The sequence below is a fragment of the Sinocyclocheilus grahami genome, unplaced genomic scaffold (assembly GCF_001515645.1).
Source record: "Sinocyclocheilus grahami isolate Dianchi unplaced genomic scaffold, SAMN03320097.WGS_v1.1 scaffold662.1, whole genome shotgun sequence".
NCBI lineage: Eukaryota > Metazoa > Chordata > Actinopteri > Cypriniformes > Cyprinidae > Sinocyclocheilus > Sinocyclocheilus grahami.
Window position 1 is genome coordinate 553,388 of NW_015505841.1, and position 2,899 is coordinate 556,286.

General features: G+C 45.8%; 1 protein-coding gene across 1 annotated transcript in view; it reads right to left on the bottom strand.

Annotated features, from left to right (window-relative positions):
- Nucleotides 1–2,349: 2,349 nt before the first annotated feature.
- LOC107558860 (astrotactin-2-like) overlaps nt 2,350–2,899 on the bottom strand; it is a 16,877-nt gene continuing 16,327 nt past the window's right edge. Inside the window, exon 4 of the mRNA XM_016242550.1 lies at nt 2,350–2,587. Coding sequence (XP_016098036.1) covers nt 2,350–2,587 — 238 coding nt within the window. The remainder of the gene's footprint in view (nt 2,588–2,899) is intronic.

A 2,899-nucleotide genomic window follows, 5' to 3' on the forward strand; every position in this document is an offset into this window, starting at 1 on the left:
CGCTTTGTCGTCTTCTTGGAGGACTTAGCAGCTGGGTGCAACACGGGGTGGGCACCGCTCTGCTGCGTGGGGCTCGACACGCCAGCCTCGACGTTGTCTCAGCGTGGGGTGGAGCCGGAGTGGAGGACGCAGGATAGCGCCCACGGCGACGAGCAGGCTGAGGCATGGCCCGTGACGGAACAGTGGCAGCTGGAGGATCACGTCAGGGCAGGATGTGCTGGATGGCCTCAGTCTGCTTATGCACTGCCGAGAACTGCTGGGCAAAGTCCTTGACAGTGTCGCCGAACAGGCCAGCCTGGGAGATGGGAGCATCGAGAAAGCGTACTTTGTCAACATCTCTCATTTCAGCCAGGTTGAGCCAGAGATGGCGTTCCTGGACCACCAGAGTGGACATCGCCTTCCCGAGGGACCGCGCAGTGACTTTCGCAGCTCCTGCAGCAACCTCGGGTCAGTGCTACCCTCGTGCATTTGTTTTAGCGCCTTGGCGAGCTGACGACAGCTTACAGGCTTTGGACAGGAGATGCGGACAATTCCTCGAAGTGGCAGGTACACCACAACCGCTTTCTCACCTGGAGAATGTTAACGTACCCCCTAGCTGCCCGCCATCGAGGGTAGTGAGGATGGAAGAGGGAGACAAGCGGCTTCTGGTCGTAAAAGGGGCCATCCACGACTTTGTCACCTCTTCATGCACCTCCGGGAAGAAAGGAACTGGAGCAGAACGCGGTTGTGAGCCATGCTCTGCGCCGAGAAACCAATCATCTAGCCGCAAGCGCTCAGGGCTGGGCGGTGTAGTCACCTCCAACCCAATGCTCACGGCTGCCCGGGCAAGCATGGCCAACAGCTCTGGGTCCAATGGGGGCAGCCCCGTCTAATCTTCATCCTCAGAGGTCGATAGCCCATCCCCCAATGCTGCAATCATCATCTCATCCTCTGGTCACCCACACCAAATGACACGCTGGGACCACCGTGAGATGGCACAGCAGAATCACCCGGCAGATGCATGGGACCTGCGCTGCAGGAGGAGTGAGAGGGGAAAAAGGAAAAGGAAACTGCTCTTTTAGCTGAAGCGCCGAGGGGAATCGCTGCAACAGGGACACCGCTCTAACGCGCCATAACACCAAACAGGAACAACCTCTTGCACAGATGAAATGGCTTTGTAGCAATGAAGACCACGTACTACTCGGCTCCGAAGCAAAAATCTAATGAGTGGATGCGTGCTGTCGCCTTATATACCTGTAAGCACGGGGAGTGGCTCAGCATGCAAAATCAACTAGCCAATTTTCATTAACGTTTTCTCTTAAACTCAGAGATGATTGGCCTCCCAAGTGAGACCCCATATGTCGTTCGACATAACTCGTAGTGACCGACAGATAGGGAACAGGAGTTTCCTCAATTTAATTGATTCTTCACATATTTTTCAGATAAAATGGAGAAAACGTCTTGAGATTCTATATACATATTTAATAGACCCCCCTCCCCCCACAGACACAAAAAATCATATTCACTTATTACATACTGCATTTACAGTTGTATTTACAATAGCATATTTAACTATCACAATTTATATAGCATGGCATATAGTCACTTACTGAAAATGTGTTGAGGTTAAGTTCTTACAGTTTGTTCAATTCCAACTGAATTTTTAACAACACTTTGTTCCCAGACAATCATTTACAGAAGGGCTCTGCACAATGCTTTCTTTTGTACCACAATCCTTTGCCAAATACATTAGATTATTCACTTTGATTAAATCTATTGGTCTCATTGGCCAGCAATACCCCCTTTCATTTCTTTGGACACTGTAAAGGAACATTCTTTTGGCTAAAGATTATATGCGTGACAGGACTATACTTGTTCTCAAAAGCATTTACTATGACCCTGACAATATTCTTAGATAGTTTTCTCAATTAACTGTGGCAAAACTATAAAAAAGATTCATAGAATTGATGTCAAAAAGGGTTGAATATAAAAGAAGGAAAACCACAGAGAGATCATGTCTTCATCTTGCTGGGCTAGGTATTCCAAGAGATATGTTTGCAAAATGAGTATCAGGGAACCTGGTATGGAGTTCTGCAGCACCATGCAGTTAAATTCTTACATTCGTAAATAATCCTTCAGTAGTTCAGTCTTTTGACCAAAACTGATGTCCTTACAAGAGAAATAATAATAGTAATAATAATAATAATAATATTTTTTTCCTATCCGAGGCTCGCTGTATTTGGAAAAAAAAAAAAAAGAAACAAACAAAAAAAAACTCCTCTCACAGTCTCAAAGTCATTTAGATTTAGAAAAACAACAGCCAAGCTGGAGACCATAAACAGAGAAGGTCGAGTCCAAACGTCTCCGGTCTCATCGTAATTTTGACTTTCCGTATATGTTGCGTTGCACTGATATGACTTTCTCCAGGCAGGCAAGCTGGGTTTCGTGAAGTGAACTGTGCCATAAAGTGCCGCCTGGTCTCGTGTCATCATTGTGACACAGCATGTACGGCACACTCTCTGTTCGGCTTTGGATGAAGCCACTGCGGAGCAGCGAGCGACAGAACAGACTGATCCGATCCATTCGTCTCAAGATCAAATGGGCCTTCCTGTTGTGACCAGAAAGAGAGCTGTTAGTTTGGACAATAAAAGTGTGCTGTGTAGTTTTCAAACTGAGGTGTAAATATGTGACATTGCCTACATTTCTGCAAAACCTAAAATCTGTTACTCAGGTTGCGCAACACTGATATGTTGGTTTTGCATAATGTCGACAGAGTCATGTATTTCCAATGAGCCTTGTTTGGTAGTTTTCATGCAGTGCTGCAACCACTTGTGAGCAATGATATGTTACTCATTAAATTGTCCAAATCGAACAGGTTATTCAAAAAAATAAAAAATAATAAAATAATAATAATAATATA